The sequence below is a fragment of the Fusarium keratoplasticum genome, chromosome 9 (genome assembly GCF_025433545.1).
Source record: "Fusarium keratoplasticum isolate Fu6.1 chromosome 9, whole genome shotgun sequence".
Lineage (NCBI taxonomy): Eukaryota > Fungi > Ascomycota > Sordariomycetes > Hypocreales > Nectriaceae > Fusarium > Fusarium keratoplasticum.
The window spans coordinates 138895-151495 of NC_070537.1; the positions used below are offsets into that span (position 1 = coordinate 138895).

The 12601-nt window shown below is 41.2% G+C and overlaps 3 protein-coding genes across 3 annotated transcripts; 1 reads left to right on the forward strand and 2 right to left on the reverse strand.

Annotated features, from left to right (window-relative positions):
* Positions 1-3553: 3553 nt before the first annotated feature.
* Positions 3554-5571, reverse strand: NCS57_01092500 (uncharacterized protein; the record flags this gene model as incomplete). Its single annotated transcript, XM_053060651.1, has 3 exons — positions 3554-4578; positions 4625-4883; positions 4930-5571. The coding sequence occupies 3 exons, from the start codon at positions 5569-5571 to the stop codon at positions 3554-3556; spliced, it is 1926 nt and encodes a 641-aa protein (XP_052909037.1).
* A 1063-nt stretch (positions 5572-6634) lies between these two features.
* On the forward strand, positions 6635-10405 carry NCS57_01092600 (HET domain-containing protein; the record flags this gene model as incomplete). The annotated part of the gene is made up of 1 exon (XM_053060652.1): positions 6635-10405. One exon carries the CDS (start codon positions 6635-6637, stop codon positions 10403-10405), a length of 3771 nt encoding a protein of 1256 aa, XP_052909038.1.
* Positions 10406-10624: 219 nt separating this feature from the next.
* NCS57_01092700 (MFS domain-containing protein) lies at positions 10625-12585 on the reverse strand (the record flags this gene model as incomplete). Its single annotated transcript, XM_053060653.1, has 5 exons — positions 10625-11406; positions 11456-11850; positions 11903-11956; positions 12005-12358; positions 12416-12585. The coding sequence occupies 5 exons, from the start codon at positions 12583-12585 to the stop codon at positions 10625-10627; spliced, it is 1755 nt and encodes a 584-aa protein (XP_052909039.1).
* Positions 12586-12601: the final 16 nt, after the last annotated feature.

The window sequence follows — 12601 nt, forward strand, 5'->3', positions numbered from 1 at the left end:
AAGCTAAAATTAATATAACTTAGAAACTAAGAATAAATTATAATTATTTAAGTAATTAATATAAAAAGCTAAGTAATTTAATTATTTATTATTAATATAAGCTAATATTATTTTATTAATTAATATTAAAAAAGTAATCTCTTAGGTAATTAAGTTATTATAATAACCTAAAATAGCTAAATTAATAATAAAATTAATTTTAAGTAATTTAAATATTTTAATTAATATATAATTAATTAATTAATTAATTCTTATTATTTTTTAATCCTTAATAATTATAAAAGCTATTAATTTATTAAATTTAAAAAATATTATAAAAAAAATTATTTAATTTTATATATTATCTTATTCCTTTTATTTATTTTAGCCTCTTAATATTAAGTATTTTAATATATTAAAATAAGCTTATAATTAAGAAATAAAATATCTAATTAAATATTTTATTATATATATTTTAAAGACTAAGTTTTTTTTAGCCTTTTATATTATATATAAGGCTATTATAATAAAAAGAAATATTAAGAGAGCTTTTAAAAAGCTAGCCTTATTCCCCTTAACCTAGAAGCTATAGTCTTAAAGCTTAATATATAGCTATAGACTCTAATGCCTACTAAGGAGGGGGTTAAACCCTTTACCCCTTAGGTCTTAAAAACCCTAAAGACTATGCTTAAGGCTAGATCTTAATCTTAATACCTTAAAAGATAAATTAAAAGGTATTATAATAGCTCCCTAGAGTTAATTATAAAAGCTATAAAGTCTCTTATAAAAATAATAAAGGGAAATATATATAAGATTATATTATTAAGGGCTAAGATTAAAGACCTTTGAGAGGCAAATAAGATATTAAGCTAGCGCTAAAGGGCAAAAAGAACCTAGTTATAGAAAAGAGGGGTTATAATAATAAAAAAAAGAAGATAAGTAATTAATTAAATAGATATTAATATATAAATAATAGCTAAATTATTAAGATAAAGTAATTAAAGAAGATTAGTATAATTAAGTATTTAATATTATAATATTTATAATAAGCCTAGTTATAATATAAGGACTTATTAAGTAATAATTAAAATATCTCAGGAAAAATATAATAAATAATTTTAATTAATTAAATAATTTATAGTATTTTTATTATAATTTTTAATCTTAAAGTAAAAAAAAATATATTATTTATTTAATTATATCGCTTATTATATATATATATTATTAGAAATATTATAATATTAAATATTTAATTATATTAATTTTTTTTAATTATTATTTTATAATAATTTAATTATTATTTATATATTAATATTTATCTAATTTATTAATTATTTTTCTTATTTTATTATTATAATTTCTTTTTTTATAATTTAATTTTTTTTATTTTTTAATATTAATTAAATCTTTTATTTATTTTTTAAAAGTTTTTATTTTTAATAATTAATAAAATAACTTAATATATAATTATTTTTATTTTTTTCTTAAGAAATCTTAGGGCTTTAAGAATTAATTCTAAAGAGCTATTTTAATATTTTTTAATTTATTTTTTAAGGTATTTAAACTAAGATTTAGCCTAAAATATAATCCTTAAGGTCTTTAAGACTTAAGAGATTAAAGACTTAGCTTCTTTTTTAATAAGTATTAAAATTTATAATTATATATTAAGCTTTAAAATTATAATTTTTAAATTAAGAGAAATAAAGCTAGTCTTTTTAAAGATTTTTTTAATATTTCTTTTTATTATAATAGCCTTATATATAATATAAAAAATTAAAATAAATTTAATTTTTAAAATATAAATTATAAAATATTTAATTAATTATTTTATTTTTTTATTATAAGCTTATTTTAATATATTAAAATACTTAATATTAAGAAATTAAAATAAATAAAATAAATAAAATAATATATAAAATTAAATAATTTTTTTTATAATATTTTTTAAATTTAATAAATTAATAATTTATATAAATATTAAAAATTAAAAAATATTAAAAATTAATTAATTATATATTAATTAAAGTATTTAAGCTATTTAAGATTAATATTATTATTAATTTAATTATTTTAAATTATTATAATTATTTAATTATTTAAGAAATTATTTTCTTAATATTAATTAATAAAATAATATTAGCTTATATTAATAATAAATAATTAAATTATTTAACTTTTTATATTAATTACTTAAATAATTATAATTTATTTTTAATTATTAAATTATATTAATTTTAGCTTTAAATATCTTTTTAAGCTTATAATAATTATTTTATTTATAATTATATTTATAAAGAAATTAATTTTATTAAAATTATAAATATTATTTAATTAGATATTATAATTTATAATTATATTTATTATAAGCTAAAATTAATTATAAATAATAATTAAATCTTTATATTTAGCTTTTTAATAATAATATTTTTACAAAAAATATATTTTAAGCTCTTAATATTACTTAATAAAATTTAAAGCTTAATATATATTAATAAATAATATATTATAAGTAATAAGTAGTTAATTAGCTATTTCCTTAATATTACAAAGCTAAGAGAAAAATTATTATATATTTAAATTAAGAATAAAATAAATAAGGATTTATTTTTTTAAATTAAAAAGCTAATATAACTATAAGATAATATTATATTAAAATTAAATACCTTTATAAAAATTAATAAAAATATTATAATTAATTTTATTAATTATTATAATATATTAAAAGCTAAGTTTTAATTAATTTTAATAAGCCTAAAAAATAAAAAATATTTTAGTTTTATAATTAAATTATAATATATTAAGTAATTAAAAATTAATTAATTAAATTAAAAAAATATTAAATAAGGGATTTTTAGCTAACTTACTTAACTAGCTAATTTACTTATTATTTATATTAATTAATTATAATATAAAAACTTATTAAATAATAATAATTAAGAAATTTTAAAAAAATTAAAATAATTAATTTTAACTAATTAAATAATTTATAATATTTTTATAAATATTTAAGTTAAAAAATTTTTTTTTATTATATTTAATTACTTATTAAACTTAGGTAAACTTAACTACTTATTAATTTAACTTATAATAAATAATATTAATATTATATTTTATCTTATTTTTATTATAATATAACTATCATAAATTATAGCTATCTATATAAAATACCTTAATCTATATATATTACTTCTATTATTATTTCTAATTATAATTCCCTCTTTCCCTTTTAGGCCGCGACGTAGCCTTCCTAATTAGGCCTAGTCCGCCGTAGAGCCGGAGATCACCCGGCCGGCCATTGAAGGCACGTGACCACCTTCTGAGCTATTGTACAGGTCCCAATCCAACAATAACTCTCACTCCGGGCCATGCAGTTGTCGAGGGTGCTTTTAACCACCCTGACCGTATTCTGAGCCTCTTACTTAGCTCTGTAAAGCGCACTTTAAATAACCCCCATGACACGCCAAGATCACCAGCCAAAAGGTCCTAATTCTACTCCTTTTGGTTTCTTGAAAGGCGATTATGATTTGATATACCAAACGTTGCTCGTCTGAAACATGTCTTATGCAAACACGTCTTATGCCTGAGTCGGAGTATGCTTCAAATCTGCCCAGTCAGTCCCATTCTGACTGCTCTCCTTCTCCATCTCCTCCCTCCTCGAAAGCTCTTCCATCAACCGCTTCGGCATGTTTTCAATCTTCAAAGGCTTGGACAGGCCAATCTTGGCCATTCCGTTCCAGAATTTCGCGTACGCCCAGTAATACAAGCTCCAGCTACCCAAGTAAATCATTGGTAGAACGGCGATCGACATGTCACCAAACAGGTTCTTCCTCCTCGAGATGGTCTCCCAGCACTCTCCGGTCAGCACGTTTGCTGCTCCATCCCACTTCCACGGCCCCACGAGCCTAAACTTGGGATTGAGAGAGGCCCCAGCTGCCCACACCCAGGGAAGCCTCCAGCCTCGGGGAGAGCTAAAGGATAGACGGAGGATGTCGGTAAAGCTCGCAGCGATGGACATATCTTTCGCCAACTGGTACGCGTAAGAGTCATGCTCAACGCCGTATCCAATGCGGGCAGAGGGAGGCACGATGAGCCGGTAGTGGTATTCGTCATCTACGCGTAGGTCTGGAAGCTGGCCGACAAGATTCTGGATGAAAAGCATCGACTGAAGTTCTGCCAGAGGAGGAATTGCACCGAAGTTGGGGCGGATGAAGCCAATGAATCCAACGGTGGGATCGTCCCTTTTCCAGACAGCGCGAACATCGGCATCAGTAGAGCTGGGGTAGGGCTTATCACTGCCCGAATCTGAGTTGAGGAATGGGAATGTCGGCACATAGCCGGTGGCGTAGATGACTATATCGGGCTTGATAGTAGTCTCCTGGATACGCTCCGACTCCGGTCTGGTTGGAAGAACTGGGAAATGCGCAACACCGTCTTCAGAAATGTGTGAGGGGAAAGGGGCCACATCAATCGTCCGCGAAGGACGAGGGAGGTCTCGGGCCATGAAGAAGCGACGGATTCGTGTTGCGAGTGGCCATTTCTCTGGTATCCAGGGGTAGTAGATGTATGGCGACACGCGAGTCCAGGCTTTGTTTAGAAATACTGTCGAAATCAGCGTATGGAACTAAAGTAGCAGTGGTCCACTTACACCTTGAGATGTGGAAGCGTTCTCCCCAAACCTGCCCGACATGCATGTCGATTCCGTACTTGGAGCCACTACCAAGCCAAGTGCCGAGAGGCAAGGCGAGCGTGTGATAGTAGTTCCAGACAATCATGCTGTCTCGAACAATCGGGTGTACATACATGGTGTCAAAGAGGGTGATCTGGGCGACATCAACAGGTAGGGTGTCCAGCTCGGGTGGTGCGTAGCCAAACAGCCAAGGGAGGAACTGCTGATGAGGGTTGCGCTGTGAAATGTCAGAAACTGCAGTTCGCGGTACAAGAGAAACTGACCTTGGGAGCCCCAACCCAGCCGCTGCGATGGCAGAGCACAACTTGTTTGGTATCTGCGGTGATGGAGACGTAAGACAAATCTGCGCCTGTCTCACCACTTCCCAGAACCATGACTGTCTTATCCTTGCCAAGCTGGGCCCGGGTCTTGAACTCTGAAGAGTGCATTACGGTAGGGACGTTCTCAATGCCAGGAATCGTAGGAATGTTTGGTTTTGAGTGGACACCAGAGCAGATGGCGATGGCGTCGCATGGCCACTCCTCAACTTCCCCATTGGACTTTTGGTACACAACAACATGTCCCTGATCTTGTCTTCTGATGTTCATCACCTTGGTGTTCAAGTTGATCCAGTCCCAAAGCCCAAAGTGGGTTGCGTATTCTTCCAGGTACTCGACATATCTCTCCGCGGACAAAAAGTCTGCATCGCCTTGTCTTGGTCTAAAGTCTGAGAATGAAGTCAAGTACTTGGAAGACACTAGCTCGGCATCCTCGTAAACGTGGGAGTGAAAAACTCCACCGACCTTGGAGCTGGCCTCGAATAGACGTGGCTCGAAAGGTTTGCATTTTAGGTGCTCGTGGGCGCTGAGGAGGGTCTTGAGCTGGACTAGACCAGATGGCCCACCACCAATGACAGCCACACGCATTTTTGGAATGCAAAACGAGTCGAGCAGTGGTGAATTCGGCGGCAAGAGTGGAACAAAAGATGGAAGGGAAGAAGTAGAAAAACACGCAGTCGGTTGGGAGGGGACAAACAACGGACCCAGTAGCCGAGAGACTCCGCCGAGGGTAATGGTGGAGTCGAGACCTTTCCATATTGAAAGTGACGGCCGCTTGGGATGCAAGCTAGGCTGGTAAACAAAGTATCAGGCCATCCGGAAGCTGACATGCTGCCCCGATGCAACCTCTTGGGGCCTCTCCATGCCGGTCCACTTGAGCACGTATAAACTGGCCTATCAAGATTGGGTCGCTTGTAGGGGTATGCAGAATATCCGCGAGCTACTCCATTTTTGGACTCAGCTCCTCGAGCTAGGCCGCGCAAGGAGGGTGGGCGAAATCTTGGTGTGAAGCTTGATGGTGATGTCGTGTGGGATTGCATTAGCCCAAGGCAATTGAGCATGTTTTAACAGTCGATCAGAGAATGCCAACTACGGCCATGAAGACAGCTTATTTTCCCCAGCTGGCCTTCAAGTTCAATTGTGTAATTAACCTACTCGAGAGGTTTCCACCTTGATTCAAGAATGAAAGGAATGGTGGCTCACGAGACACAAGCTCCAAACGATATCTAGAGCATATGCCCACGTCAAGATCAAAGTAAGAAATATTCACTGCTAATATTTTCTGCACACTTGCCAGGTATTAGTAATTCTACATAAAAGACAATTTTCTACTCATCTCATCTTGCCAGCTGTTCACTACAAGGTCCAAAGAGATGCCTGATGCTTACAGTAAGCTTGCTCGGCGGATTTAGAAAACGAATAAAAGACGTCGAATTAAAACCCGGTGAGTGTTTTTCTGCAACCCTCTCTATATAAATCCAATCCTTCTTATTAACACCATTTTCTTCATCCATCATTAGCGCTTACAAGGCCAGGGTTTGGATTAGATAAGCCTCTAGGCAACTGTCTACGATAATAGCTCCATCCTTGGCTCCATCGCACGTTTCATCACTCTCAACATTCCAAACTTCATTCCCACAGCCACTCCCAGATGCAGCTCACGCAACCTGATCACGACCACTCGTCTGAAGCTGAGGACACGGTGGTGGCCGCGGGAGAATGGCTCGTGAGCCTGTGCGGCAGAGATGATAGCTTTGACACCACCCGGGCCCTGACACAACTTGAACAGGCAAAATTCGACGAATTCTTCACTCTGCACGGACATTCACCCGTTTTCAAGCCTTATCACGTTGAAGCGGTCCGAAAATGTATGAGAAAAAGGTGGAAGCCAGACTATCAACTTGCGCGTTCGCTTCTGGACAAGGACGACACTGGTCTTCTCTTTGTGGAAGAAATTGATATCCTACAGGTCGCCATCCGGGTGGCTCGAATTGAGCCTGGCTGGCTTGGCCGCTCCCCCAAAGAGTCCTGTCCTGAGCTTATTGAAATGGTGGAGCTGCTGATCAGCCATGGCGCGTCACCCAGCTGCCTGGATAATGATGGGAACTCGGCTTTGTCCTATGCCTGCGTTCTAGGGTATCCTGAGCTGTTTCACTTCCTTATTTCTGCTGGAGCACTGTTGTCGACTATGCACCCAAGAAGACTCCCTGAGCAGCTAGAGAAACCAGACGATTCACAGAACCAACAAGACAATAAGGTTAATCTCCTTCAGGTCACCCTTGATGCCCTCATCTCTCCCCAATATATTGTCGACATGACTTGGGTTGGCTATCCGCCTGGGGTAAGCTATGATCGGCCGTTGTGGGAACTTGACCTTGACAGCACTTGGGGCGGGATCATTCTTCATCTTTTGAAAGCCGGGCTTTCGTATGTCAAGGACGATCCCGGGCTCATCATGCTTCTACACATTTCCTGCTATGAGGGTGAACTAGGATATGTCGAGCATCTTCTGGGCTTTGGCATAGCTACCAACGTCGGAGGCCCCAGGATGGTGGACGGTGGACAAGGGCAAGGCAGCTCATTCGGGACAGCTCTACATGCTGCGGCCGCTAATATCCAGCTCTCTTCCGCCAAGATATTGATGGCACACGGTGAAAGTCCACGTACGCGTGCGCCGTGCATATCCAAGTTCGACAGGACGGCCGAAGACATGACCCCAGCCGAGATCGCCCTGTCGTTGTCACGATATGATGACCATGATGAGGAGACACTTTTCACATTCTTGGAGGGCCTCATGCAGCATGAGCAAGGGCTTGATGATTCGGATCATCAAAAAATCCTCCTATTTTGTGCCAGACGAAACCACATCGACTTTGTGACGAGCCTCCTTCAGCGTGGGGTTCAGCCACAGAAAGTACCCGCCAATGTGGGGAGTGCGCAAATGGCACAGCTCCTGATCTCTCGTGGTGCCTCTATCGACGCTGCAGCAGTGCAGAAGAAGGCCTTGAGTAAGGGGAAGTTGTCGTTGCTGCGATGGTGTGTTGACGAGTATGGCCCGCAACTCGCTTCAGATCCAGAGACCTGGGGCAACATGGGATATCGCATGCTTAATTGTGGCCTCATGTACTTGGATAACATCAAATACATGGCCTCAGAGTATCCTGGCTCTCATATAGATGCAGTACTTACTGCCAATCTGTCGCTTGGAGACGAGGATCCAAAACCGACCCCAACAAGCTGGCTACATATGGCCGCCCTCCAAGACAACGTTTGGGCTTTGGAGATGCTAATCAAAGCTGGTGCCGATCCGACATGCCCAGGCCTTACAGTTGACGTATCAACAACAATACGCCAGAGCAGGCAGTACAAGTACCGAAATATTCCTGACAGACTCAAGGTGATTCAGATGCTGGAAAGCTACAACTGCAAGGATTGGTTATTGCCCTCCTACACGGAACTCAAAGTCCTCCTGGCAGACACTATCGCGAGCCAAAGGCTTGTCTGGGAAGAACGTGTGGAGGATCTGGTCGAGTCTCAACAGGCGCTCCCTTTTGCACCGACACGGCAGGACCAAGCATCAGTGTCAACGGCTTCTATGGCGGCCCCGTCCTCGGAATTTACGTATCGTCCATTACAGAACAAGAGTGCCATCCGACTCTTGGAGTTGTTTCCCTCAGACAATCGGACAGAGCCTCTGCTGGGCCGTCTGATCGAGAGCGATCTCACTCTCCAGCCTGATTACGAGGCAGTGTCCTACGTCTGGGGAGACACCAGCGTCAACGAATGCATTATGCTAGACGAACAACCCGTCTCTATCACGGCCAATCTCCATTCAGCACTCGTACATATCCGTCACGCAAGCGATGTTAGAACACTCTGGGTCGATGCCCTTTGTATTGATCAGTCTACTCATGCTGAACGCAATCAACAAGTGACGATCATGGGAGACATCTACAAAACTGCACGCCAAGTCCTGGTCTGGTTGGGTGAAGCTGCCAATGATTCCCATCTGGTATTTGAATATCTCCAAGACGAGACGAACAACACTTTCCCCAACTTCCGAAAACCACCAGCACGATACCTTCAAGCGTGGAAGGCCTTGGTTAGGCGCCCTTGGTTCTTCCGCACTTGGGTCATCCAAGAAGTGGCTCTTAGTCGCAAAGCCATCATCACATGTGGAGAGAACTCGGCGCCCTGGATGGACTTGGGATCGGGCCATCGTGCTGATATTTCTGGCGGGGCTTTGGGGCTGTCCAGCGTTTCAAGCGCCCCAGGCTTCAAGGCAGATCATCCCTTTGAAGGGTTTGATGCCGATAGCCACGTCTGGAGACTCCGGATGCTGAAACCTGGGAGCCACCCTGCGGAAGTGATTCAGTACAGCCGTGCATGTCAGTCGAGCGAGGTCAGGGATAGGGTGTACGGTCTCCTCGGCCTGTTTGATCCTGGCTTCATGGCTGTGGACTATGACTTGCCAGTCGAGGACATATTCCGCCAGTTCACCGAAGCCGCGATTCAACGGACGGGCGACCTTGGCATCTTGAAGTGGTTCGGTCATGGACCTCGCTCCAAGTCTTTACCTTCTTGGGTTCCTGACTGTACCGATACTGTAACGGTGGGGACCCTTCCACGGCGCCACTGGTACCCTTCTTACCGTGAAGGAGGCAAAGGCGACTACGACTATCGCACAACAGCCGGGACACGGTCCAGTGTTAGCCCGCGCGACTTGACAGACAAGGTCCTCCCGGGACTAGCCTTCCGTCCAGGTGGCGTGCTCGCTGTCCAGGGAAAGATCATTGACACGATCCGCGCCATCGGCCCTGAGCTTTCAGCCGGCACGGCGTTTGCACCTGGAACAGAGTGTTTTGCTCGCATCATGAAGGAATGGGAATCCCTAGCCGCAACTCTCACCACTGAATGGAACCTCTCACTTGCGTCATCTGTGTCTACAGCCTTTGCAGCCACGATTTCAGCCACTCAACCGCCAGAGCTGCGAAGCGTGGATGTTGGATTCGTCCAGTGGTACCGTCACAACGGGTCAGGCGTACTCGAGGCTGCGGACCCAACCATGTTCCTACGAGAGCACGAATTCTATCTCTGGTGGCTAGGTGTCGGAAAGGAGGAAGGTGAAAAGGATTATCACTTGGGTTATGAGTTCAATGAGTTTGCCGATAAGATGGAGCTTGCCTGTTACGGCCGACGCTTCTTTACCACTGAAAAGGGGAATATGGGATTGGCTGGTCCCCGAGCCCGTGTGGGTGATCGTATCGTCTACCTTCCGGGAGGAGATCAGGCCTTTGTGCTACGCCGACGGGATGATGGGACTGGATGGACCATGGCACATGACTGTTACTTGTATGGGTTAGATCCTTACGCGTTGTTTGAGGACGAGGAGCATCTTGTGGAGGAGTTTTTGATTCACTAACCGGTCACTATTACCATAATGTTTTGACAATGTTACTTTTTCTTATTCTAACTGATGCCCTCCGTCACAACCACCATGATAAAAGAAAATATGTTATTCGTAACCGCTAATAGCTTTCGATACGCACTTCTTGTGTTCTTACAGTTTCAATCTCGTCCACTCCATTCCTCTGCACCTATACAGTAATGTTCCTCAAAGAAAGACTTCCGATGTACCATCTTACATACCCTCCTTGTGACTTGCTCCTGGGAGCTCTTCCTTCTTGGCCGCACGAGTGGCATGGCCGTCTTCGTTCGTAAAGCCCGAGTTCCTCTGCAGCGTGTCATCCTCACTCACAGCAGCCGTTGCCTCAAGGTCGGTACCAGCCTGCTTGCGGATTCTGGACATTTCCTCGGGAGGAGGTGGCTGCCACTTGGAACTCTTCATAGGGCTGACGTGCTCAAGGTACATAGTGTCGATCTCCTCGAGTGTGCGGCCCTGGCCTTCAATGACAAAGAAGTAGACCAACAAGCCACCAAGAATGTTGCAGCCTGCAAAGACGTAACCGTAACGGAAATCGATATCCTTCGTAATGAATGGGGTGAAGAAGGCCAGAAGAAAATTCCAAAGCCAGTTACTGGCAGTCGACAAGGCCATTCCCTTTGCACGGTAGCGGGAGGGGAAAATCTCGGCCATGATAGTCCAAATCATGGGTCCCCAGGTGGTTGCGAACCCAAGGATAAAGAGGCAAGCCATAACAATCATGGCAATTCCTGCACTTTGTGTATTCTGCGGCGTCGTTCGATCCAGGGCAAAGTGACCAACCGAGGCAAAGATGAGGAATGAGATGAACATCCAGATGCTGCCAGCAATCAGAGATTTGCGGCGACCGTAGTGCTCCACCAGGTATAGACCGATGAAGGTGACAAGAAAGTTGATGGTGTTGAGAATGATCTGAGTCTTATAGCTGCTGATGCTGACAGATTGGAAGATGGTGGTGCCGTAGTAGAAAAAGTAGTTGGCTGAAGTACAAGTGAGTATTGAGCAGACGCCAAGGGGAAAATAACTTACCTCCGGTGAGTTGTTGGAACATTTGAAGCGAGACACCGATAAAGATACGGTAGGCCATTCGCGGCGCTTTGAACATGGCAATAAACTCAGAGACGGGGTTGGTCTTTTCCTTGATTGCCTTTTCAGCCTGTAACTTGGACTCAATCTCCTCCATTTGAGTGTGAATGGACCAATGATTTGGTGTGGCGCCGTAGATCCTGCAGAGGGTCTCACGAGCGCGGTCGACATGGCCACGTCTGTAATCAAATCGAGGAGTCTCGGGGAATAGTAAGATTCCGAGGCCAAGTGTCAAGGTGAAGACCCAACCGATGCCAATGACGATCCTCCACGAAGCAGAGCTGTTTCTTTGATGGGTAACCGTGCCGTAATTGAAGCAGGCAGCCAAGAAAATGCCACTATTTAGGTGTTAGCAAAGTCACCACCACATTCTCACAATGGGCTTTTTACAATGTGATGAACAATTGGTACGTGCAAACCATGGCACCACGGATCCAAGGAGGGCTTTCTTTGTGTTAGCAATACGCAATAGAATATTCAGCGGACACTCACGCGCTTTCAGCTTGGAACATGGGAACCAGCAGTGAGAGAGCACCCACACCAAGACCAGCGACAAATCTTCCCATCATGATTTGAACCCAATCACGATTTGAAGAAATCTGGATAATGAAGCCGACGCTGATAATGAGGCTCCAGAAAGAGATGCTATACTTGCGACCAATGCGATCCGCAATCGGGGCAGCAATCAAGGCACCAATGAGCGTGCCGATTGAAAGAAGGGCAACAATGAGGCCGGAACGAACGGTACTAAAGACATGCTCGCCTTTGCTATTCGTCTGGCCGAAGCGATCAAGGAAATCAGGCATCTCAAGGAAGCCAGAGATCTGACCAGTATCATAACCGAACCTGAGAAGCAGGTAAGTATAACGTCCAGTTCACGGCTCAAAGAGGGTTACCACTCACAAGAGTCCACCCATGGAAACAAACAAGGCCAGCAGCAGAGACCTCCCGGTGATGCGAGGCAAAGGCGAGTAGTCGAGCCCGACTAACGAGCGACGGGCACCCGCCTTTTTGCCCTCTTCAGAAGTTGCATCTTGGCTTTCAAAGTGAACAGTGAGGAAAGACGGTGCCATGGCAGGCAATCGTCTG